The following is a 24,350-nucleotide window of genomic DNA, read 5'->3' on the forward strand; positions in this document are numbered from 1 at the left end:
TCATTCAGTTAGTAGAGGGCAGCCAGAGAGCTTTTTTAATCTTGACCTTCCAATAAAATATGCTCCCTATCCAGAATTACATGGTCTAAAATGGAGACATAAGCTCCCAACAAATCATGCCTAGACTAAACCATCTCAAGGGAGAGGTTCAGCACGGCCGGACACAGACACAACAGGTTCACCAGCGGCTGAAGATGCATTTCCATTTCTTTGGTATCTCTGAATCTAAAATATGCACAAATGATCATTGCATTGTCAAGTATTAACTCAATGGGGTACATTTAATGTAATACTGGATTAAAAATATCACTATATTAGTGTATTTGTCTACACTGGGCACAATAAAGATTTAGTATTAAGTACAAAAATATAAAATGTATTAATATCAATGTATAATAACGACTACATTAGGAAACATCATCAAAGAATTCTATGAGCAAAATAAATTGTAATCACATGACATATTAATGAACACTTAATTCAATACTGTCAAATTGGTACAAAATGCACCACATCCACACTTTACTTTTTATCAACAGCTTCAGTATGTAAATGCTACAAACCAGGAGTCCCTGCTGACCTGACAGGCCCATAATGTCTCATACAGACAGCAGCAGTGCCACTCCACCCATAATCCACTTGGCAGGAGGCTGCTTGGTTCTGAGGTGCAGGGTCCAAACATAGGTGGACCCACGCAGCTTAGTGCGGTACACTGGACACTCATAAGTGTTCCGGAGCTCCTGCTGCTCCACAGGAACAGCGCGGACATAAAGCACTGGCATGGGTGGGGCCAGCTCCCTCAAAACAGCCTCTGAAATGATTCCACACTGGGTGTCCCAGCGTGCTCCTGGGACGACACAGAACAAGTTCTACTGTGAGTTGAACTGGCAAAGTTAACAGAGATGTTTCAAATCTGTTGTGAAGACATGTCTCTTATTTCACAGACACATTTTTTGGGAAAATCTAAACGAGTGTAACCTAATTCAGTATAGCTGGATATATTATATCACAGAGATATTGAAGTTTATAAGTCTTACCTTCCAGTAAGAGTCCATGGATGTAGGCGCCCTCCCGCGGCGGATGACCAAAGTCCTCCTTAGTCTTCTTGGTAACATCCACAGTCAGTGTCACCTTATCAAGTGGCCACTGGTTCTTGCGAGCGATGCTTTGAAGCACAGCTTAAAAACAAAAATCAGCATGTAAAGATTTCTGCTGCTGGAGTTCATTCATCTAAATCCTCCTGTTTAATTAATTCAGTGAGTGTCAAGTGTGTGAGTGGGAACACACCAGTGAGGAAGGACTGAGGGTTGAAGAGCCCTGACAGCCAGACAACTGCTGGTAGAACAAGATCCTGAGTCCAGCTGTCCAGCTCACGACAGCTACACATTAGATCACTAAACCTGAAAATAAATTATCTGCAATTAAGTAAACTGCATATTATTGCTTAGAGTCTAAAATCTGGCTAAACCATCAGTAATGTCAGGATCACCCTATTATTGGCTTTGTGTTTGAAGACGTTATTTTTAAATTTAACAAATAAGTTTCCAATGCAAGGATTAACACAGTATATGACAAGGGAACATCAGTTTTAAATGTTCTTTACAAAATGGACACATTTGTTAGATTTTCCATGTTTATTCAAACAAAATGGGCCTGTAGCTTCAGCTAAAGTTGCCAAGCTATGCAAGAGCTGCTTACTGTATAATTATTATCCTGTAGTTACCATTGTGCGAGTGTTTTAGTGGAGGGATAAGCCAGTCTGGCCCAGGAGTCTGGAACAGAATTGTTGAACAGAGCTGTCTGCAGGATCTCCATACTGGAGGAGATAGTGAGCTCTCCCTATAAACATAGAATTACCATCAATCATTCACAATACTGCTGATAAAACAGTCACTTTTCATTTGTGTTCACAGCAGATAGACAATAGACTGCTACCATACCTTCAGGCTGAGGTCCAACTCTTCCAGCGACTTTCTCATTTCTGCTAGCAGAACATTCATGCGTTCACACTCCTGGAAGCAGACTAAGATATAGGGACTGCGCTCTGCTGACTTTGCCATTATCTCTGCCATGTTATACTCTTCAGGAAGCTTCTCCAAGAAATCATCAAGGACAGACTTGACCTGACAAACACAGTAAACAAGGTTAGGTCAATGTGTTTGGAGTTTTTGGAAACAGTAATTCTTACTATCACTGCACACCTTCTCCTCTGTGCTCTGAGATGGCCCCTCTCCCCTGGAGGAGTCCCGGGGCTGCAGTTCCAGCAGAGTCCTGAAGAGGCTGTCTGAGGTGACAGTGAGGAACTCCAACTCGGCATTTGGATGCAGACCGTAGAGAACGGGGCTCTCAGACGGGAGGTGGTTGTCAATATAACTGTGATAACCACCATAGTCCATGAATGGAGGAGCCAGGAACCCAAGACATAGGAAGTGCTCCCCTTCAAACTGTAAAATGACACAAAAGATAGATTGTAGCAACTGTCAAGATTTCTTGACAGTTGCTACAATAGTAATGACAAATAGAAATAATGATTTTTGATTGTGTGTTTAGAAAATTATGTAGAGACCTGTTCTAACACTTATATAAAATATAAGATACATTCTGCTTTGACTTGAAGTATTTCATATTCTGCAGAAAATTTAAATATCAAAATATTTTGCCTCAACAGCCTGTTTCAGAAATAAAGAAAGATCTACAAATTAAGTCCAAGCTTAGCCTTATGTTATCGCACCTGTATTTGGGTGGTAGTCAATATGATGAACAACAGTGCATGTGTAAGACAAATGTTGCTGCTCTTATAGCAAAACACATTGATTGATGGCTGATTGTCTGAGGGCCAAATAGCATTCTGGGGGAAAGGGTGGCTGCAAAGCTTGGTCATAAAGGTGAATTGGCACAGAGCTAATCAGACGTCTGTGAGAGAAAAAGAGGAATTTAAAATTGAGCTTCTATCAAGTGAACACCTGCTAAACAGCAACATACAAAATTTTAAAAAAATCTCATAATATCTGCAGTGGCGTGCCAGGCAGCAGCTGGCATCAGCATTTGGTACAAGCACAAGAACCTCGCAGGTAAGCAAGCAGGTAACATTATCAAAGGCACATACTTAAAACTTTTTGGTAGAAATGATGACAATGTGCTAAAGGGAACTATTGCAGTTTATCTTTATATCCCAAGAGGGCACCCTTTACCTTAAGAGTATTGCCCAGAAACCTGAGGAACCTTGAACGATTTTAGCACTTTTTTTTACCACTATGTTTCAACAACCATGGCAAAGTAAAATTCAGCATAAACAAACATAGAGTGTGCACCATTTTAACAAGAAGATTTTTTTAAACATAATAAGTAAAGCCATTAAAACATTTCAAAATAATTTCCAGAGTAATTGTTCTTCTGAAATAAAAATCAAACAAATAAACTAAAATAATGTGAAATAAATAAAGCAGCATGAACTTAGACCCACCATTTTTGGATGCATGTACTCTTGTAGATAAGTTTGGCACAGTCTCCTGTCCCAGTCATCTGTAATGTGACCTCCATACATGATCTCCCCGAAAAGGTAGCACAAGTCCTCCCAAGGCACCTGGATGGTGTGTAATTGGCTCAGTATTTAGACTCGCTGGACCGTGTATCAATACAAATATACAAAATAAATACATTCTCTCGAGACTATCAGACGCACATCGCTCTTTAAGGACAAAGGTTATAAAAATTATTTCCAGGACACCAGTTACCTTTCAGAATCATTTCTTAATCACTCTTATTTTCAGCACAGTTTCAGTGTTGGTTATCTCTGAATACTTTCGCATCACACAATTGGCCCCCTGGAAACTTACAGTGGTAACAATATGATCGCTTCCCAAATAAGCTCTATTAATGATGATAGCAGTGGGGAAATAGAACAAAATTATGTTTCTTTACACACATTGATCTAGAGTATGACAGAAGTGTCTTTCCCTCAGCAGGAGATGATGATCCGTGAGGGTGAAGGAGGAAGAAAAGAACCTGTGATTCATAACAAATTACAAAAGCTGGAGGTTCACAATCATTTGTACCTGTATTGTTTTGCAAATTGCTTCCTTCATCAGCTCTAATTGCAGTGATCACTTATGTAGCGTTGTGAACTGTCACATCGGCTGCATGTAATTACATTTAGGATAACGCTTCATTGCCCTCCTAATGAATTCTCTGTATACGCACATACAGGTTACTGTTTGGTTAACATAATGAAGGACATTCGTTTTTGGAGGGCAGAATACCCAGGAGACATAATTGGTTGTGACCAGAGTAATAGGAGTGCTAAGAGAAATGCATTACGAGTTGTGAGGGGAGCAGCAACATAAGAATGGATTTTTTTGTCTTTCTAAGATAAAGCTAAATTATAGGTTGGGTGTTCACAGCATAAGAGGAGAAATGTGGGGGCAAAAAGATAGGAATGAACATTTTTCATAAATAAACGTGGAACAAATGATTTTGCTAAGTAATTGGAGGCACTGAGGGGTAATTCAGCATCACTAGCTGACACTATCGCTACTGTGACTACTATCACTATTATCATTATAAATTTACTAGCCTCCTGGCAGTAATTATAAAAAAAAAAAAAAAAAAAAAAAAAAAAAAAAACACTGATGAATTGGCATTCATGAAAAACAATGGTTGTAAAAATACTTTGGTGTTGGCCTCCAAGTAGTTGGACAAGACATTGGCTGAGATGGTGAGGTCTCCAGTGTTGAAGGGGTAGTTACGGTTCCAGCCCTGGGGGCCAAATTTACGGCGCTCAGTAACACATGCATGAAAGAAGCAGAGGGAGAATAACATGGAGTTGAATTCCTGTTCCCTGCAGCACATCTCCAATGTGTCCTGAAGAGAGAGAGGGAAAGAGAGAGAGAGATTATTATGTATGTTGCATATAAGACACTAATTTTCATAAAGGGTAAATCATTTCCAGACATTTTTTAAGACTACTTTCCGTTGCGTGTGTGTGTGTGTGTGTGTGTGTGTGTGTGTGATTATTTATTTATTTCAGTCTCCAAACATCAAAGCATACAAAACTAAATCAAACAGGTAAGACCACATTACTGAACAAAATGCACACATAAACCATACAGAAATTAAAAGGGTATACAATAGATATTATTAGCTTTCTCTTATTATTATAGCCTCAAAATCATATTTTTCGAGTATATCTGCTGCACCAAAACATGCAGCTAACTAAATACATATATATATAAAAATAAAAGAAAGAAATAACTAATAAGAATAAAAAAACTCTGTCATCCTCTTCATGAAAAAAGCGTTACACCACCGTAAAGCACTGCAGTAACCATTTTCCACATACCTGACTGAAGTTGTGGAGGGCTGCATGCAGACTGGCGTTCATGCCAGTTGGCGGCTCGCTGGTGATTTTGATAGCATTCTCCAGTATGCCTCTAGGGATAACGTGCTGATCGGGGCTTGCTGGTGGCTCCCCACTGATGAAGACCCTGTAGTCCGGGTGACTGTTCACCCCGGTTGTCTCCAGAAGAGCATCTAGGGAGGGCAGCCAGCGAGCCACCAGATGTATGTTCTGACCAAAGGAAATATAAAAAAGATTATCCAATAAATAATAATTTATTAACGGCTGATATAATGCCTTAATGAAAAAAGAAAATCTGTAAGTAAACATATTTTGATCTTTTGTTATGTTTATGGTCCTTTCAAGTTGGGGAGGGTAACTCTGTAAAATGTTTAGCTCTGAATTATTCTGAAGATTTTCAGTCATTCAAGTGGATGCAGGCATTTTCCTGTAGGCATTTATGGAACTGATTTAGCCAATCTTGGTGTTGACTGAATTGATTAAATTCAGTTTAGTTCCCTTGCTCACGGGGTGAGATAATTGAATTAGATGCATTAGTGGCTGGTTGGAGCAGCTGCTTGAAGTTGCTACAGTAACCCAGCCTCTGCTGAGTAATGTTTCCTACCTGTAGAATGACCCAGTGTCCGAGTTGAGAGGCATTCCTCAAAACCCTTTCAGCTACCTCCTCTTGACCCTGGCCCAGAGACACGTTGTGTACAGTGCCCTGGTCAATGGAGAATCCCAGCTTGAATCCTGTGCCAGGAAAAATCATTTGAATCTTTACTCTGATCAAAATATAAGTATAATTGCCACCTGGTAGACATAGTACCTTGTTTCTCCACATGTTTCAGTGGGTCCACTCCAGGTGAGAGGATGAAGAACACAGGGGTTGATGGGCCACTATCCTCAAAAGACTTCTCAAATTCCAGCCCTGCGGCCTCCACATATTTTTTCCCCATGCTCTCCTGCACAAAATTCCTGCCAGGGAATATTATTTGTTGGCAAGTCAAATGAAGTATTAAGAAAGTGTTCATTAAATGTTTATTCTCTAGGTATACATTGGTAGGTGACTTGCCTAAGTATATAGGTCATCCTGTCTGGGCGGAGTGCTCTCAGTATGATTAGCTTTTGGAGGGGGCTCTTATTCTTCCAGTCCTGGGGAAGCCTCTCCTGTTCAGGACACTGAGATTCAATTATCTTCCTCCAGCGCTTTGGCGAGCTCTCCATGTCTTTGTCCAGCCCACTGAACTCATCCATTGCAGAAATTGTCTACATACAGATAACAGACCATGTAAGACCTCCTTAACCACTGGAATATGGTAGGTGGAGATGACATGATAGCTCACAGCAATGGAAAAGGTAACTGAAAAGCTTTGTCACCGACAATGATAGCCTTTGTTACGCCATACTGTACCTTAATGGCTCCCCAGGCTTGTGAAGAAAGGAAGGACAAAGGGCTAACTTTGCTCAGCTCCACAGGGAAACGCAGCAGGAAGTCAAATTCCTGAGCATCAATCTTGTTCTGTTTGAGCAAAACCTGAGGGGCAGGGACAAGAGCAATTTGTAATGATGTGATCAGTCCTTGGTACACTGTATTGATCTCTTTTCAATCATTTCCGGACTCTAATTGACAACTGTGAGAAAATACATAAGCAAAGGGACTGGGCAACCTCATCAGCCTTAGCACATGGCTGACTAAGTGTTTCTGAATGTGAAATAGCCATATGAAGGACAGCCTTCAGAGCCCCACAATTTCTAGGATGAAAACAGTTGGTGCAATGACAGATAATTGCATTATGCCATCAGAACCCACCCCCTGTCAGAACCAACTGGCTGAACAGCAGTTATGAAGCTAGGTGTGAGAGGTAATCAATAGCAACGTATGGTCCTGCTGACTGCTTTTAATTGAAGTTAATGTGGGGGCAGAAAAGTACTTTGATTGATGAGGATGACAGGAGGCCCCACCTTTGAGGCGGCCCTGAGTCCCTCACCTGGAAGGCGGTGTGTGACAAGAAGGTTAACTTGTCTCTCTCAAACAGGCCCTGGCTGGTGTACAGGAATACTGAATAGGTGATGGCCTCAGTTAGGGTGTGCACTCTGGCCCTCACATCCTCATCCCACTCTGCTTGCTTCATTGCTTTCTTAAACACTGTGTTAAAGGTCTGGAACAGAGGAAAAGGGAGAACAATGCTAAAACAGTGGATATTATTAAGACTTAAAGACATATATGCACAATTTGTGCTATGAACCAGTAGCTTAACACTCAATGGTATGCAAGCACATGTTTATGCTTATTTAAGCAGGTTGTCCTGTGCATATATGCAAAATCACAGAGAGAAGCAACAGTTACAAACTGCACTGAACAGTCAAGGCACTGGACAATGTTGCTCTCTGAGAGCACAATGAGTTCTCTGAGAGCACATCAGGGGCAAAGTTTTCACCTTGAGCGAAAACTGGTACATGGGGTTAATCTTGCTGAGGTCATTGACGATGAAGAAGAGGAGTGACGCTCTCTCAGCTGCGGGGCGGTATAGTTCTCGAGCCTCGTTGATCTTTGTCTCGTTCTCCCTGGCCTCCACCACCTGTGTGTTCCAATTGCACAAAATGAGCTATTAGGCTCTCAGTCATGCTCCAAAACCCTCCCATTACACATATTCCTAACTACACATCATTTGCAGCTAATGCAATAAAATTAGGTGTTTGCTGTTGTGTGACATTCAAAAACACTTGAGTGACACTCTGAAAAAGAAAATAACAACTACAGTCAGCCAACTGTGGGGACCCTGTTGGTCTAATAACCTCACCTTGTAATGAATGTGAGCGGCTGTGGTCTTTGTGCTCTCAAGTTGTTCCACGAGGGAAATATCACCCAGAAAATTACCATGGGCTGCAGAAAGGCGACTCAACAGCTCATCTTCCAAACTCTTGAGCTCAATCTTGAAGTGGTTCTGCTGTGTGGTGAGTTCCAGCTTGGGAAGCATACACAAAACTACTGAGACTGGTGGTATTACAGGCTATAATCTTACATATTAAATCACTTCACACAATTTAAAAGTGCTTTATTCTAAACTTTCACAATATGTAAAATACTTCTGAAAACACACTTTGTATAGATTAATGTTACTGCTGTATTCAGAGATGACAGTTTACCTTTAGGGCTTCCAGGTCAGGCCTCTCCCAGGTCACTACATGTCCCAGAAGTTGCTCCTCTAGGCCGTCAGGTGTCACTGTGAAGTTGATGAGGGTTGTCTGGGCCTGGAGCTCAGGAGGGAAATGGGGATTGGCCAGCTTGGTGTGGAGAATGAGTTGGAAGTTACTGTTGTATTCACACTCTTTACCCCCAAGACGAATGTACCTGGATTAAAGGAGAATACCGTTTTTTTTTACACTTTTTGCGAATTTCCTTTATTGCACCACAATCCACAAACCACTACGTGACTATGTTGATAGATTTTGATTCAGACACCCTTTAACTGAAAGGTAACTTACTACTAATGAGCTTAAATGTAAGTGGAGAACATGGACCAAAACTATGCTGAGTCGCTGCTGTAGATGGTAATGGTAGACTAAATTAATATATTAATAAATATAATAATATACAATAAGAATATATAATAAATTAATAAAGTAATATTTGCAACTTGAGCCATGCTGTACATTAATTCATAATTTATTCCTAAATTATAATAATTTTTCCTCCAGAAAATAACATATCTTGCTGAAAATGGGTATATAGTGAGACTTGAGTTGGGTCAGTTGGGTACTGGATTAACTTTCAAAGGGAATGATAAACTGTAGGTAGCCGAAACAGAAAATTTGAATTACATATTCAGTGACACACCATAAGCAGGAAAGATTAGGTGTATGGAGGGAGAGATGATAGAAATGAGTTCAAATATTCATTATGTCTTGTATTTTCTTTTGAAGGACAGTGCAGGTGATCTCAAAATCACTTACAGTTTAGGAAAAAATGTGCTATCTTTTCATGCATGACTTCGATGATAATGACAGAGATGATTTCAGATCATCTAGAGCACTTCCTGTTTATCAGTGCAAACCCTCAATATTGTGAAGCTAAACATTCTTGTTGTTATGCATCTTAGCCCATCTACTTCACAGTTTTAACACACTGCCACTCAAACAGAGAAAAACAAGTCTGGCTCCAAAAGTAACATATACTGTAGACAAATAATCTTGAATAAATATGAAAGATTATCACCACAGCAGCCAATATTTATCTGTTCCTGCATTTCAATTAAATTAGCACTGGCTTGACAAACCTGGTGGCTTTTCATTTTTCTCTAATTACCCCTTGGATGTCAGGCAAGGCCCCAATTTTACGGCACAGGTTCCTCATAGCCTGGGTCTGGTTCAACTCTATATCTTCACAAGCCAGAATTAATGTACTATTGATAGAACCATTACTCCACCAAATTAAAGTCCTTGCTGATGGATTGGCTTGTAGTCTTCCGTCAGCCATGAAAGGAATAATTAGTATTCATTACTTCACACTCTACAACATTCCAATTATTAATGAACTTCAGCTGTGGAGCCCTACCAGATCCATCATGGCTGCCCCAGCAGGTTGTATTAATCATCGACAGAAACAAGTGTGTGGGTCATCTACAAGGGATAAACTTATAATCAGATTTACTATGATGAATTGTTATGTGTCGACAGACAGGACTTCAGAAGAAGCTCAATGAACATGTGCCAAGATGCTCAATATTTATGGTCCCACATAGATCAGAACAAAAAAGATGTAAACATTTTAAGGGGAAGTCGAAGTACAACGTCAATATATGGCATTTTCATTTTTATGAAATTTTATGAAATTCACTGGCTGGAATGCTGCTAGTTCACGGTAATGCCTTAGCAAATGAACAAAAATAATTACAGAACAACTGTAATAGTGTAATGACTATATTTGTGGACTGGATTATATTGGGCAGCAGTGGCCTAGAGGTTTGAGAAATGGGCTTGTGACCAGTAGATTGCTGGCTGGGAGAATGTGGGTAGGAAAAATGAATGAGTGAGACTCCCTCCTCCCTCAACCATTACTGTCAAGGTGCCCTTGAGCAGGGCACTTAATGCCTGACTGCTGCAGTGGAGCTGCTCACTGGTCAACCGCAGAGGACTGGTTGTGGTTGTACTGGGTGTCTGTGAATGTGTGTTACTGTAGAAATGCATTGCTGGAACAAGAAAAAGCGTCCTCAATTAACTTTCTCTGAACTAAAAATTAAAGAAGTTGCTCTAATAATCCAGGCTTACAACACACAATGACTTTACATTGACACATAGGGGATTAATACAAAAATATAATTTAATTTATTACAAAATGAAATGACGTCACATTAACATCTCAACTGAAACTGAGTTGGTCTCAATCCTGCTAAAAGAGTTAGGTTCCTCCTTAATATTCTGTTCACTAGGAGAATATTAGATAGATATATTAGATAGAGATATTTTAATGCAATGTAAAGATTAGATTAATACATTACGTATGTAAAACCCTGATCTCATTTTGTCACTCCCATGTGGAAGAACCTGATTGTTCAGTATTTGTGTTACAACACAAAGTATTTTTGCATTATTAGAATTTAATGAGCCAATTTTGGTTTAACACTTTTTTTCCTTTTGTGGTAGACCACCCATATAGTGTTATTTTAATTAGCCATCACTTATTTAGCGGTAAATGCTGCCTGGAGTGTGCATTCATCTCCAATATTTGGGCTTTGTTTGCAGCATGTTTTAAATTTGCAATCATAAATGGGTGAAAGATCTGACTCTTTTCTATATTTTTTCATGAAAAAAAAAAAAAACAGGATTACATTTAATTTGGTTAAATCCACCTTTATGGTTATATGTGCAATAAGTGTGTAATGAGAAAAAGTAATGGGAAGAAAATAATAATAATAATAATAAAAATACTATACTAATACCACTACGGGCACTAGGTGTGGGCATGACTTCATACTGACAAATTCAACAACATCGACAATACTGGTGCCACTGATACCATTGTTTCCAATAGTTCACAGTTAATCCTAACCTTATATGCAAATTATGAAAAATAATTTGATTTACAGCCAGTCATCATGGACAGTGCTGATGCATTAATATTTAAATTTTCATTTTTTGTGTTGCCAAATAAATAAATCACCTACATAAATCGCCTACATAAATCACCTACATATATGATGGCCTTTAACTTGAACTGAGTTTGCCATAATGATGAAGGGCCATTGAGTTTAGTGTGTGTTATTTCCCAGCTCCTTGTGGGATATAGGAAAACTCCTTACACATAACTGTGGCTGCCCACAATTCAGGGCTTATACTGAGACTCAGCTGTTCAATATTCATCACACATAAAGAATATAGGCACACAAATATACATCTATCACCAATCTTGAGGGGCCAATCAATATGCTGGCCTCAGGGATTCAGAACACGCACTGCAAATTCATCTATAATCTAAAGAGAGGGCAATAATACTGCATTCAGTCATGTCTTGCTGGTGTTTCAATGCTCAGTGAGATTCAACCATCTGGCAAATCTGCTCCCATTGTCTCACACCACAGACACATTTGGACAAGTTGTGGGCATATCGACTTGTGTATCAACAGGGATATAAAAACCATGCATTGATTTAAGATGTTTTTGGTATGCAGTAGCCCCATGCTAAATAGCGTTTACAAATCAGAGCTGAGGTTTGGCTTTCAAGCAGGCTGGTTTGATGTTTAATAGAATCATTTTTGATCCTTGATCTATTTAATTAGGACAAAGTAAAGTGCAATGCTGCTGCTTCAGTACTGACCTTCCTCTTTTGATAGTGTTTCTGCCCAAGAGAGGATCCAGGACTGGACCAACCTTCTCCTCCATATTCTCGATCAGAACTGTCTCACCACAGGCTAGGGCTTTTTCAATCACATCTAGATACCTGCTCAATAGTAAAGGGATGCAGAGAAACAAATGTGGCTTGACACTCACATTTTATGCTATCTTAGCACTGTCTGACAAATTGAAAGAGGTGACTGTGATTGCAAACAGAAGATTAATCCCCTTCTCACCCTTTTTGCCCGAGCTGCACCACCCTTAGCTCTGACCCCCACCGGTTTCGGATCCACTTGATGCCCTGCTGCTGTGGGTCGATGATGAGTGGCCAACGCTCACTGGTGGTCAGGATGGCAGCGTTCTCGGTGGACATCCTATCATTTGGCAAGCCCTGGTTATGCCAGGCAGCCACAGTGGCATCATCTGTAAGCATGAGGACAGGGTCCAGGCCGTCTGTCAGGGGTATGGGGCCCTGGAACAGAAACCAAGAAATGATGTCACTTTAGTCAGAGCTCTGGTGGCCTGTAAGATCAGCTCAAATGCACAGATCCCAGAGTGAATATATGTTGATAGAGGTGGATAACACCCTCTAACCACCCTGTTATAAACATTTCTCTAATTGACTTTACCTGTTGAGACTGAAGGAAAGGGATCCACACACTGTTGAGGAGATCCATGCGGTATTGCCTGGGGAAGTAACCCATGTACGACACAAAAGCTGAAGTGAGGAGCACATCCCCACACAGGGTTTTCTGTTGCTCCTCATACTGAACCACTGCTTGAGACCAGCGTGCCTTCTCTGACTGCAGGACATGCAAAGATTAGGATTCACATTATTAATGCATACCAGTGTGGCTTATTCACAAGTATCTGCAATAATGACAAGAAGTATGAGTAAGCACATTAAATTAAAAAGAAGAAAGCTTCCAGCCCACTTCAAGATAGTTCAAACCGAGGAACTAAACATGAGTGTCCTCTACAAGGAAATGTATTGAGTGATTTCCCGCTCCATTTATTGTGCAAACTAAGAAGATGTAAGCAGTAAAGTATAAAACTGCCATTCCCTTAAAATGGCTTTAGAAGTTTGGCTGCAGATTCATTCAGCATCAACTTAGCATTCATTTAAACCTTCAATACTATGACTGTGACAGCCCTACAACAATAAATCATGCATGGCATTTTCTTACAAGGGGCTGTGGATCTAGAATATGTCACATAATAAATTCTCAGACAGTTAAAAATCACTATAATTTTACTCTAATGCATTATGGATTGCCTGTAATATCACTCAGTCTGGGGTGAGACATTGTTAATTTCCAACAGCTGTTGAGGCTTTGAGGTAAGTTAATGATTAAATATAGACGGCCTGATTTATTAGTCTGAACACTATTGCTTCCAGGTCAATGCCATAAAGACAAAACATTTATCTTGATATGGTTAAAAGCCAAGCTGTTCCATGCAAACCACATTTATTTTCTGAAATAAGAAAGTCGAACTTACAAAATGGCCGCTGAAATGACCATCTTTTATTTTGTATTAGCAAACATAAATATAATGGATACTGTAGGAAACCTGAGGGCAAAAGAATCTAAATAAAATGCCTACTTTTTAGACAAAACTAACTGTATCCATCACATCTGCCTGCAGGCTGTTTCAAGGAGTGGAAAAAAAGCTCCCAATAGGGCAGTTATAATACTAAGGACAAACTAGAGACTGTGCAAGCACATGAATACACAAGTGCACGCAGACACAGGCAGACATGCATACACATACATGCACATACACACAACCAGTCTGCTGCACAGACTGACTGCACTGTTAGTGTAGCCTTCTTGCCATCTCTCTTCCCCTCTCCACTTGGAAAGGATTCAGCCAGCCTGCTGCCCAGTTCAGCCATGCGTTCTCTGTGGTCCAGCCCTCTCTACCTGTCTCGCAAGTCCCCAATATGCTGCTGAGCCAGACTGTAAAATCTCCCTTTGCCTGAGATACTCACACAACTGCCAGGCTATTTTGCCAGTACATAACAACTTTTAGTCCAGATTACTGATGCAATTTGATTACTAGCACCTCTCCATGCATGCCTCCAGCAAAATGACAGTTTACGTTATGCCAGGTCAGACTCAGTGGCATAACCCAACAATTCTCTCCGCAGCTGTCTTTACTCGTTTACCTCCAAGCCCTTGACCAGTCGGTTGGCTAGCTCTATGGTCTGGTTGGTGCGGGTCACCTTCTCCTGACAGCTGATTTTCTCAGCTGTAGCTCTTTCAAACTGAGCTGTAAGATTCTTGAGGCTGGCATCCAGATCCTGGAGAAAAACAAACCAAAGGAAGCAATGCAGTGAGTAAAGAAGCCATTCTGGAAACTTGGCTCACAGACCAAGTGACTTAATCAAGTGTAACAGTAGCATTCTGCTTACCATCAATTTCTTCTGAACTGCCAGCAGTTTGGCAGTTGCTGTTTCCAGTTCTGCATTAGCTTGTGATAATGCTTGCCTCTTAGGAGTGACATCACAATATACCTAAGGAGGGTGTATTCTTTATTTTATATAAAGATTTTTCAACAGATCAATATCTCATTAATATAATTGTTTTATTGTAAGTGCAATTAAAATGACCACTTCTTTGAGGCTGTGATGGTTTTCAAACTGACCTCATAATATCTGACGATGTTAATGGTCCAGGCACACAGTCCTGCTGCAGCTGTAGACTTGGTTCTGACTAGATCAGGGTGAAATTCTGGATTTCTCAGATACTCCTGCTTCACCACACTCAGACAGGACTCAGGGATGTGCTCCTTGTCATACGATACCAAGGCCTGCAGGAAGTCATCCACCTGACGGACAAAAATCCTAGAGCACATCAGTAGGCTACAAGCACTGGATGTTGGGCTGATACCAGTATAGACACAAGTGCTGTTATCAAGAATTTTCCCATTAATTCATAAAATCCAATGGCAAGGACAACACTGATCATGGCAGATATCAAAACAACGTGTCTTAATCTTCTGCCATTTTACACACAGAAATGTGTTAGATTTTTCCAAAGAAGAAAACTGAAAAATCTTCCTTTTCAGTGACTCTATACAAATCATCTTAATACTATGATGTTAAATGAAAGTAATGAATTGAATCTGTACCCAGTATTGGGTATCTATCTATCTATCTATCTATCTATCTATCTATCTATCTATCTATCATATATAACACACATAGCTTTCCATAAAGCTTCTAAACTGTTTCAAAGCACAGTGAACTATAGTATGTGTTTTTTCTGAAAACTGCTTTTCAGCCCCAGTTAATGGAACTAACTTAACAACTTCTAAAACTGAAGCTTTTCACCATCCAAAATAATAATAGTAATGATAAATAAAAAGAAAAAAAAAAAAGAAAAAAAAAAAGAAAAACATGCTTGGGTGGGTTGGACTTAAAAAAAGAAAAGAAAAGAAAAGAAAGAAAAACAAAACTGTCCCTTTAAGACAGGCAGTTGGATAATAATGGCTGGAGGTCCAGAAATTGGCAGATACAGTTGCTCCCCTTGTAAGTGAGCATATTCATAGAGCCATCCAGCCATAATGGGAGCATGGGAGAGATGCTGAGCAGGGCCAGTGTCAAGGCCCGCACACAAATTAGATTGGCATCAATCAGCCAGATATGATTGACATGGTGACAGCTTAACCTTGCCCATGAAGGCCCGCGCCGCCTTCCAGCTCCGCTCCTTGGGCACTCGGCCACGGGGAGCAAGCAGGACCATCACAGCTGCTGCCACATTGATCACTGCCGCTGGAGGGTTGGGAAAGGTCTTCAGCTCCGTCAGATTCACCTGAAAGAAAGAATCATGGATATTTACAAAATATTTGTCTTTCTTTATATCTATATTCATCTGGCAGGACAAAATTTGATACAATATCATCCAACTAGTCAAGATGAAGCACCTTGTTGAGCGTATCCAGTGCTGCTGTGGCAGCTGCCAGTGATGGTTCTGCCTTGGCAAGGTCTTCCTCACAGTCCTTCTTTTTCACTGAAACTTCTGTCTGGATGAGAGCAACCTGCAGAGAAGCAACAATCACAGTAATTAATAAAAATAACAAAATGTGCTGTGCAAGTACTACTGTAAGTCCTAGCCTCACCTTTTCTCACCAAGTCTCACCTTTTGTGCCTCCACATCCGCAGTCTCTCTTTTGCGACTGACCCTCTCCGCCTGTAGTCCAATCTTTGCAATTAGAGCTTCAATATTCTGGTTTTTAAGGGTCAACTCAGTTTCTTGGAAGGCTAGTTTGGCTTTAAGATCCTCAACCTAAAAATAGTGAGATTATACATACTTAAGATAATTCAAATATTAGGTAAATGCATTATTTGATTCCTGTGTCCAGCATGACATGAAGCCACTTAAAATGTAAAAAAGGAGAAGGAAGAGAACTAAAATAAAAAAGTACATGTTTGGCAAATAAAGTATGATTTACCCTGACGGCCTTTAAGCATTAATTCAATGATAGGGGAAAAACACGATGTAACATTGTAATTAAAACCAATGCTAAACTTATATTAAACACACTATATAATGGAGATGTTTACCTGAGCGGCAGTGGTTTGGAGCTTCTGAAGTCCGCTGTCAAGCCGGTTCATCTTGTGCTGGAGCTGAGCCCGACTCTTCCCCAGAAGGTTCCTGTACAGGGTGATTTGCTGGAGAAAGCTCTTGGGGGTGGTGTAATTGTACCTCTTCTCATTGCGCTGGTATTTTTCACTTGCCTGGTTGACACTGGTGTGAACATAGGCCATGAAAAGACTGATGGATTCCTGGACAGCAGGCTGTAAAAATAAGCAGAGAAGGGGGGGAAAGGGGGGTTACAGGGCGAACTGGATTGAGTAGAGTTTAACATCCCCAAGCTGATGGGGGCTGAAATATTATCTTCATAAATTTTGAATTCATCTACAAGTTTTGCCATCTTACTTGGCTGGCTCTGACTTACTCAATCTGAAATTTAGGTGCAGCTAGCAGAAATGATTAGGCTTTGAAACCACTGTGAAAATAATGTGTTTAGACCACTGACATGCAGCTTGTAAAGCATGCACACTGTTTACATTATACCTCATGGCCTCCAACTTTCTCAACACAGAGGTTGTTATACCATATTCCAGCTAGGTATTTATCATATGATGCTCAATGACATAGAGCCTCCATTTATCATACTGTTTGCGATCAATTAATGCAAAAACAAATGAGCAGAGAATACAAGGATCAAACCTGACCATAACTCACAAAAAGCCATTGTTAATGATCAAGGAGCCAGTAGGAAAAATCATTATTAATTAAGACCTGACATAATGCTTTTTGACAAAGCATGCTATGTTCAGTTGAGATACGAGAGAAGTTCTCATTGATTGGCCTTGTGTATCAGCTGTGAGTGGGTTGTGCATTTCTAACTTAAAATAAATGACCATTTCATTTCTTGTTTTCCTGCTTCTTTAAGAAGATAAACAATCAGAAATTGGTGTGTCATGTCAATGTCTTTAGATGTAATGCCTCACAAAGTGCAATGACATCTCTCAACATTTAACAGGACGCATTTCCGAGTTATTCATGTGCACCAACTGAAGCACATAATATGTTTCTTTAGTGTTTTCACATTCACAAAGTAGCATATTTTACTCCACTAGTAGGACTCCCACCCCTAAATCAGTTGTTACTGTTGCTAGTGTACCACTACAGCTAGAGGAGGAAACATACTAAACTCAAAGAATATTTATTACATAACTGTGTGAAGTAATGTGTATGTGCTGACAATGGCTTTAAGATGACATTTTATGGTGAGTACAGACGGTTTACTAGTATTACTCTAATATTTCTTTCTTACTTCTATTACTAATGCTACTGCTACCACAGTTACAGTGCTGCTCATGTTTTGCATATGTACATTCAAACATGGACACCAACAAATGTGTACATACATGCACACACACTTACACATACAAACATAACCAAAAAAAACACACACACACACACACACACACACACATACCAAATTACACACCGGAAAGTAATAGTCTGGCCCACATTCACATATGTGATGACACTTCCTGGTTGTGACAGCTGTGCCTCCTGAGAGGGTCGTTATGTGCTTATTAATCACTCTCCTCTCATTAACATAAATGATCCTGGGTTGTGATCATTCCACTGCCATGAGGGAAAACAATGATATGCCTGCACTCACTGGAGTCTCCAGGCATGTGTTCAGCAATTTGTCAGCATCTCAGTGAAGAACTAATGATGAGGGATCTATGGAGAAGTTAATCCAGCTGCACTATAGTAATTAGAAGGTGTTCATTAAAAGTCTAACTGAGTTTGGAGAAGCCTCATAATAGAGCACATGGCAAACATAGGGAAGATATGTTAAACACAAAGATATATCCCTGATAGCTGTATTGTTAATTATGGTCTCATTATTAGATCTGCCGTGTACAACAGAAATCACACATAACACTTTGATTCAGGATGTGAGGTTCTAGAGGGAAGAGAGATGAAGAGTAGTATCTAGTTTCAAAAGACCTCACCTCAATGCCTTCAATCTCTTGGATGAACCTGTGGCTGACTGACTGCAGGGCCTCTGAGCTCCAAGCATGGAACCAGTTGATGGTGGTGCAATTGACCAGGGCAGGAAACCGACTGGCTCTAACACGAAGGGTACTGCCCACAGGAGACAAACACAGCATCACCTGCAGAGAAGGAAGCAGGAAGAGGAAGAGTCACATGAATGACACACACACATACACATGCATCTGCACACACATAAATATGTTTATGCATGCCCATAGCCAAGCACAGCCATGATGGGATGTCGAGCCAAGTGTATATAGGCAAATCCAAACATACTGCACAGGCCATAGATATGGCAGGTGCATCCAAAAGGGAAACCCATCCTCCAATCAAAGAGAAAGCAACTGGCAGCCTTCTATCCCCCCACTTTCATCTCCTTGGCATGTGGACAGGCAGCCACATTCCCAGTTGGCTAGAGCAGACGGTGACACTACCAGAAGCCCTGGCGCAAAGATTAGCTGGATCGCATACATGTGCAGTGGGACAGGAATTTCCTTCCTTTTAACCCCCCTTTTTGTCTGGGTCTGTTCATGCAGCTTGTCAAAGATATTTAATCACATTACACAGCAGCTGTGTCTTTGGTTTTGCAGCTTAAGATGCTATGTGTGGGATTTCCTCATCAATGTATTGTTGTGAATGTCAGCTGTGATGACACATTCAAATGCTGGAGAAAATGTGATCTTTAACATAACAAATGGTTCCCATAATAATCTGATTTGTGTTTTCATTAAGTCTAATTTGTGAGTTCACCAGCTCCATTCCCCACATTATCTGAAAAATCCTTTCTGGTAGATTGGTAAGTAATATCAAAAGCAACAGTGAGAAGAAAAAATGGTGACAGTAAGGAGTTGTCAAATAGTGATGCTGTATTTTATCAAGAGAGAATTTGCATAGGTCACTTCAAGAGCAAACATTTCATTTCACAACATTAGGGACAGTAGTGAGTAACAACACTTGTCTTTGGAGGTGTCTTTGAAGGACTAGACCTTGAGCTGCAGTTGGACTCTGTCAATGAAGAACCTCCAGCAGTTCTCCCTGTTGTCCAGCAGTCCCAATGATCGGACATCAGCCCTTACACCAGCCACAATACCTTCAATTTCCTCCTCGCTGAAGAGCTCAGCAATTTCACCTGGAAAGAAAGGAAAAGATGACAAATATTCCATTGATTAACATCAGCATTGCAATCTTCATGTAACATCATAGCATCTAAGTGATTTCATGGGAACTGAGTAATTCTGCTAGCAGTAAGTCAGAGAAAAGTGATAATATCCAACACTGAATACCATGATAAATAACAGCACTCATGCATGCAAGCAGTTCAGAAAGAATAACAACATCCAGTTCCACAACTATGCTGAAAATACAACAATATAAACACAAAATGTCCAGGGGGATTTTGCCTTGAGTCCTGGGGAAACACATGTAATACCCAGTATGACTGATACTGATATTGATTTTGGCTCTTACCTGATGCTAGTAAGTCGTTAATAATGACCAGAAACCGTTCATCATGTATCTGTGCATCAGTCAGCAGCAGAGCAATGCGTTGGTTCTTCACTCCAGTCTTAAGGAACAAGCCTGCCAGATCCACCTAAACAACACCACACATAACCTGAATGGATAACTGAACAGTTCACATTCAGTGGAGTCTGATAAATAATTTTGAATTGTCCAACAATAATCAATGGGATAGTACAAATGTAGTGATGATACCTTGATCTTTTAACAGATTATTAAATTGAAAATACTCGCTTCATCAATGAGGCATTGAAATATTTCCCACGGGCCTTTAATAGCATCTGACAATTCTCTCTCGAGTCAGTGGAGAGGGTGAACAGAATTGAATTAGATCAATACGCTGAATGCAGCTGGAGGCAATATTGATCTGGAGAATTCTGCTCAAAAGAAATCTTGATCACCATAAATTAATTACAGCTTTTTTGCATTATTCCTCTCTAAAAGAAAGTCATTCATGACGGCATCTAAGGATTGTGATTGTGAATTGGGCACTTACAGGCGATACAATTATAAAGTATAATTTATATAGTTCTGTGATGCTTGATCATCTTTGTGGCCATTTTAGGAGACCTATTAAAAATACACTTACCTTCAGGTCATGAACGCTGTAACCCTTACTCAGCGTGATTTGGAAGACCTCCACAGAGGAGATGTAGGCAGCCAGACGGGTCAGACTCTGCTTCCCACTACCCCCGACGCCAACCAGCAAGCCGTGACCTCGTGGAGACTCCAGGATTCGACTGATTCTACAGCTGATGGTGACACAACCGTAGTCATGTTGTGAAAAAGTTATCTATAGCTATCAAAGCAATATTAACATATCTACATAGTGTCTTCTAATATGTCCTCACAACAGCAGTAAGGTTTTTAAATTAAACATTATCATTTCCATGTTGTATAGAGCTGTGTAGAGTTACTCCTATCCATTTTCACTTTTTAATATTCTGTTTACATTCCTTACTCTCTCTCAACATTGTTACTGAAAAGTAGCACACAAAAGTTGTGATGAAATTACAATCATTTGGTCTTAAGATTGACTATACTCACACATGTTGCATGGCATCTTCAAACAGCACCAGGTTCATAGCTGCGTTGAGCTCATTGTAACTCTCCAGAGCATCAGTAAGGATGGTCCTGAGCACAGACCAGTTTGTGACAGGTGTATAGGACCCTTCCTCGCCTCCCTGGATGAAGTGGCAGTAGAGGAGGGGCTCCTTTGTCACCTGCTCCTCTTCCACTCCCTGGAAAAGACAAGCATAATACATAATTTAAGAGGCTTATCCTTACCTATATGAATGTTTGGATCTTTGGATCATTGTTTTTGTGTCAAGAAAAATCTAATTAACTATAGTAGAAAACAGCATACTGTGTATACTATTCACTAGAATCTGCATTGCACCTCAAAGCAGTCATGCACAGTCTCCATCTGCAGCTTGTGGAAGAGCTGCAGGTCCCTCACATTGACCAGTCTATCTGAGTAAACTCTGCAGGATTCGTGGAGCCACAGCAGCACCAGGTCAATGCTCTCTTTCACACTCTCAGGTCCAGCAAAGAGAAGACCCTGAAAGACCCAAGATTCCAATGAAAAAATCATTTTTCATCCAAAACTGTAAAACATGCTCACTACTGTCATTACCTGGAAGACGTTAGATAGGTCTCGGAGATTGAATATGTAGTGAAATCTGACAGCAGTGGGCAGGAAGTTGTGAACCATCTTGTGGTGAAGAGCTATGGCAGCCTGGACCACAACAGGGGCACTCCTCTGAACAGCTGGACTGAAAAGCTGCTGCTTCAGGTGGCCAGTCAGTATCTGACCGTAGATGGACGTCTGGGCTTCCGCTGAGGGGAAGTTCACCGCAAACACTGAGAAATGCCTCTGTGGAAGGCACAAAGGAAGCATAGACACATTTCAGAAGCATGTACAGTGCATAATAGTGTAGAATTCATTTTTTGCTTACTTAACAGCTACAACATCTTAACAAGTAGTGTTAACTGCCCATTTACCCAAAACAACTTTTGGTCTATCCAGCCCTGGTGTAAAAATTGAATTGAAATTGACATGACTCTTACCATTATTTTGGATTTTAGATGCACTGTTAATCTATGATGCTGTCATTGCTAATACACTAATAAATCAGTCTTTTGAATGAGAGGGTGAGCAAAGACGCAAAGATGATGAGATGAGCAAAAGAGAAAAAATGCTGGCATGCTCATTTTAATACAAATTTTGGGAGTAACAAGATCCATGCTAATTTTATTGACAAAAAAATACCTGAAGTCTAGGGTTGATGTTGAAGCTCCCAGCAGTTGGATTCATACACACAACATACTGAGTGTTATGTATTTCCTTTAAGCACAATTTCTGTCTGTCGTACCTTGAATGAGCAAGAAAAGGAACAGGGTTAATGTTTAGTGTTGTGACACTGATGGTCAATATTCACACATTACAAACATACACAACAGAAAGTGATGCTGTGCCTGCGGGGATCTCTCACCAGTGGTTATAATCCAGATGTTGGCGTATGAGTGTATGCGGCTGCACTGTTCCATAACTGTCCACAGCTGGCATGTTCAAGTCATCTATGAAGTACACCAGCCTTCTGTTGCCTAAAGGGGAATAGTTCCTGCCTGCTCTCTTCTCTAATGGTTGCTCTAGAGCCACTAAGAGAGAAACCAGAGCAAATTTTCAAAAAGACAATCAAAATAGAACAACAACAAACAAATCACTTTTAACTATTACTTATGAAAGTGGCATTTCACAGCTTTCATAAGGAGTTAAACTTACCAAAAAAACAACAACTTTTGATTGTAGGGTGTCATGTGGCTAATGTAATGATATACTGACACATAAGCTAAGGGTGAACTTAAACAGAAAAACTGCTCCCCCTCCACCCTCACTGAATCTGAACATTACCAGCAGATGGTGCTAGAGTTTACTTGATGTATGTGAGTAAAACTCTGTGCCACAGAACAACAAAACAATCCCACTCACTTTGTAGCATGAGGGAGGTGGTATAGTAGTTGAAGGGTACTTTCGTAGTCATGTAACTTTCTGGTAGACAGTCTAACTTGTGCCTGACAAGCGCAGTCTTTCCCACTCCAGCATTCCCCACAAGCATTATTGCCTGTCCCTTCTCTAGCAACAAGTCCATGAAGTACCTGAGACGCACAGTCTCTGCTGTGTGTACAAGAACAGCCTGCAATCATACAAACAGCAGGAAGAAGGAGAACAGAAACATACATGGTTATTATAGCTTTCTTTGAGTGTGATTTATTGACAGACATGTGTTCAGTGAATTGTGTACGATTTATAATTTCTTGTAGTTCCCCAGTACACCACAACTATTCTGTCATAATAGCGTCATTTGCTCAGAACAAAACCCCACTAATTATGGCCCAGCAAGAGTCTTTGGAGCATTCGCAGCTGCATGCAAGAGCATAAAGAAAGACAATAGAGCGTGGGTGATAGCTCAAGCCTTGGTGCTGATGCCTTCACCCCCACACAGTCTGGTATGGGGTGCAGTAGACGGTAATCAGACACAGTGGTAAGCCTATCATCCATTCTAGGACTCCTGCCATAACCTCATGATGTGGCTTTACCCTCTCTCATTATGTTCATTGAGGCATACAAACATTTTTAATATGACTGTATTGTTCATTTTTGGTTATTTCTTTTCAAACAAAGGTTACTTCCTGTGATTGTGTCAGCACTTCTTTGAAAAGTTTGTGTTTCTAGAGTTATGTGAAAGGGGCCTGGCTCTCCATGTTAGTAGCAGCTTCTGTGCTCTTACATGTAACGGTGTATCGCAATTTGCTTCAAAAGGCGGCACAGTGTCGCTCCAGGGCAGGAAGCGTTTGGTCAGAGGGTCCAGGTAGTAGTCAAACACTGTCCCCTGTGCTGGTAGCTTCACTGCCTTCATTTCCTTGGTCCACCACTGGCTGAACTTTACTCTGTAATCGTAAAGCTACACAGAGCATTGAAAGTAATCATGACATTTGATGCAGCAAGCAGTTCAGATCAGCAGGCAGTTCAATAACAGCAGTATGTCTAATCTGCGATAAAATTGAAAAAA

General features: G+C 40.5%; 1 protein-coding gene across 1 annotated transcript in view; it reads right to left on the reverse strand.

Moving 5' to 3' along the window:
- Positions 1 to 599: 599 nt before the first annotated feature.
- si:dkey-233k19.3 (dynein heavy chain 11, axonemal) overlaps positions 600 to 24,350 on the reverse strand; it is a 44,642-nt gene continuing 20,891 nt past the window's right edge. Inside the window, exons 45-82 of the mRNA XM_030072092.1 lie at positions 24,069 to 24,242; positions 23,270 to 23,474; positions 22,773 to 22,938; positions 22,550 to 22,652; positions 21,914 to 22,153; positions 21,677 to 21,838; positions 21,325 to 21,518; positions 20,867 to 21,029; positions 20,227 to 20,350; positions 19,746 to 19,888; positions 18,717 to 18,878; positions 16,740 to 16,973; positions 16,315 to 16,461; positions 16,100 to 16,213; positions 15,844 to 15,987; positions 14,819 to 15,001; positions 14,586 to 14,687; positions 14,340 to 14,474; positions 12,799 to 12,972; positions 12,406 to 12,641; positions 12,153 to 12,275; positions 8,486 to 8,690; positions 8,140 to 8,304; positions 7,777 to 7,917; positions 7,327 to 7,497; positions 6,750 to 6,872; positions 6,411 to 6,604; positions 6,165 to 6,313; positions 5,961 to 6,088; positions 5,339 to 5,566; positions 4,669 to 4,860; positions 3,464 to 3,583; positions 2,202 to 2,444; positions 1,941 to 2,123; positions 1,724 to 1,839; positions 1,288 to 1,400; positions 1,038 to 1,178; positions 600 to 847 (exon numbers count right to left, since the gene is read on the reverse strand). Coding sequence (XP_029927952.1) covers positions 600 to 847; positions 1,038 to 1,178; positions 1,288 to 1,400; positions 1,724 to 1,839; positions 1,941 to 2,123; positions 2,202 to 2,444; positions 3,464 to 3,583; positions 4,669 to 4,860; positions 5,339 to 5,566; positions 5,961 to 6,088; positions 6,165 to 6,313; positions 6,411 to 6,604; positions 6,750 to 6,872; positions 7,327 to 7,497; positions 7,777 to 7,917; positions 8,140 to 8,304; positions 8,486 to 8,690; positions 12,153 to 12,275; positions 12,406 to 12,641; positions 12,799 to 12,972; positions 14,340 to 14,474; positions 14,586 to 14,687; positions 14,819 to 15,001; positions 15,844 to 15,987; positions 16,100 to 16,213; positions 16,315 to 16,461; positions 16,740 to 16,973; positions 18,717 to 18,878; positions 19,746 to 19,888; positions 20,227 to 20,350; positions 20,867 to 21,029; positions 21,325 to 21,518; positions 21,677 to 21,838; positions 21,914 to 22,153; positions 22,550 to 22,652; positions 22,773 to 22,938; positions 23,270 to 23,474; positions 24,069 to 24,242 — 6,288 coding nt within the window. The remainder of the gene's footprint in view (positions 848 to 1,037; positions 1,179 to 1,287; positions 1,401 to 1,723; positions 1,840 to 1,940; positions 2,124 to 2,201; positions 2,445 to 3,463; positions 3,584 to 4,668; positions 4,861 to 5,338; positions 5,567 to 5,960; positions 6,089 to 6,164; positions 6,314 to 6,410; positions 6,605 to 6,749; positions 6,873 to 7,326; positions 7,498 to 7,776; positions 7,918 to 8,139; positions 8,305 to 8,485; positions 8,691 to 12,152; positions 12,276 to 12,405; positions 12,642 to 12,798; positions 12,973 to 14,339; positions 14,475 to 14,585; positions 14,688 to 14,818; positions 15,002 to 15,843; positions 15,988 to 16,099; positions 16,214 to 16,314; positions 16,462 to 16,739; positions 16,974 to 18,716; positions 18,879 to 19,745; positions 19,889 to 20,226; positions 20,351 to 20,866; positions 21,030 to 21,324; positions 21,519 to 21,676; positions 21,839 to 21,913; positions 22,154 to 22,549; positions 22,653 to 22,772; positions 22,939 to 23,269; positions 23,475 to 24,068; positions 24,243 to 24,350) is intronic.

Source organism: Myripristis murdjan, chromosome 16 (genome assembly GCF_902150065.1).
Source record: "Myripristis murdjan chromosome 16, fMyrMur1.1, whole genome shotgun sequence".
Classification (NCBI taxonomy): Eukaryota; Metazoa; Chordata; class Actinopteri; order Holocentriformes; family Holocentridae; genus Myripristis; species Myripristis murdjan.